Source organism: Pinus tabuliformis, chromosome 2_2 (genome assembly GCF_031772625.1).
Source record: "Pinus tabuliformis cultivar Carrire ecotype Pingquan chromosome 2_2, CPIR1, whole genome shotgun sequence".
NCBI lineage: Eukaryota > Viridiplantae > Streptophyta > Pinopsida > Pinales > Pinaceae > Pinus > Pinus tabuliformis.
Genome location: NC_142300.1, coordinates 1,063,619,179 through 1,063,620,671, shown reverse-complemented (window position 1 = coordinate 1,063,620,671; position 1,493 = coordinate 1,063,619,179). Strand labels below are relative to the sequence as shown.

Genomic DNA, 1,493 nt, shown 5'->3' with positions numbered 1-1,493 from the left:
GTGTATATGGATTCAACTCCCTCAAAAACCCTTAAAGCACTTCGATTATATAGAAGTTACCCATAAACTTAGAATTTCAATAAATTCCTACAAATTTTTAAAAAATTATACCCAAAAAACTAAGGCAAGGGCTAACAAGCCATATATTGACTCATAAATGCCATTTCCATCTATGTATGTGGTGCACGTCAGTGGGATAGCATACATAACCATGGAACGGGACTCCGGCGGCCAGCATGTGTGTCTCAAATTTTCCGTCAGCTCTTATTTCCGTGACGTACGTTTTCATCTCCCGGAGGTCTGACAACAACAGGAGCCGCCGCCACCACTGTCCTGCTGGAGTGATACTTACCGCGTGCTGCATTCAATTTGATATTTCAAATTTCAAATTTTAGCGCGCCCACGAAAACACTTCATGAATGCCCGAAATTGGACACATCTATGCTATGGCCTCGTTGTTTTATCCTTTTTCTTAATTGGTGGTTTCTGAAAATAATTCTGTGAGGGTTCAAATCCTCTTCTTATAATTTTGGAATGGTCAGAGGAATTGATATTGAAAACGTTTATGTTGTCCATGATCGTCTCTTTTCATTTTCGGCAGAATGCAGATCCTCGCTAGCATCCGAACTCATATTGGGGATGCATGGGAGTTCCGTCCCAATTCTGGCAGACGAAAGAGCATCTCGGTTGGAACTCTGGTAAGTCGTTTATTTGTTTGGAGAAAAAAATATTTTTTTTTAAGGTAACCATGGATTTTGAGAATTAAAGGAAATGTCCACGGTCTGGTTCTATTTTTTTTCAGGTTGACCATTCGATTGTGGAGAGCTATGCATAAGGGGGAAGACCGTGCATATCCCACACATGCACTAAATGGAGCTGCCAAACTATTTCTGTTCGGCAATGACACCACAGTTGTCAAAGTCCAGAGTTTGAATTTCTGCCATATGGATTCTGTGTCCATGCGTCTCTACTAACAACTAGAGCCAATGGATTAATTCTGTAGGACCTTGCGTTTGTTGATATATGCTGGTTGGTCATGCTATGTAGTTTACCATTTGTATGTTGATGTAAAATCTGTATGATATGTGGAATTTCCTCGCACATGGTGGAAGTCATAAATGATAAATGAGGAAGAGAGAATACTTTCTGTGGGAAAAGTTTATCGGTGTATTTCAATGTTTTGTTATTTTTTTAATTAAAATTTTATAATCTTTTTGAAATTTGGCCACTTACTTGTGATGTAACTGTATATAGTTGTATTTTTCTAAATTTTTATGAAATGAAAGAAATCGCCATTATATCAAGATGTGTTTAGTTGTAATATTTTTATTCATTTTATTAATATTATTATTTTACATGTTTAATAAGTTATAATTTTTTTTATTAAAATCAATATGGTAATTTAAACTAAAAATGGTCATTGTAATTATATAATTTTTTTTATTAAAGTTTATCTTGTAATTTAAGATAAAGTTTTTTATTATTTTTATATA

The 1,493-nt window shown here is 34.8% G+C and overlaps 1 protein-coding gene across 1 annotated transcript; it reads left to right on the top strand.

Annotated features, from left to right (window-relative positions):
* Positions 1-343: 343 nt before the first annotated feature.
* On the top strand, positions 344-1,162 carry LOC149197059 (acid beta-fructofuranosidase AIV-18-like). The gene is made up of 2 exons (XM_089403841.1): positions 344-698; positions 803-1,162. Exons 1-2 carry the CDS (start codon positions 535-537, stop codon positions 972-974), a joined length of 336 nt encoding a protein of 111 aa, XP_089259967.1. The 5' UTR covers positions 344-534; the 3' UTR covers positions 975-1,162.
* Positions 1,163-1,493: the final 331 nt, after the last annotated feature.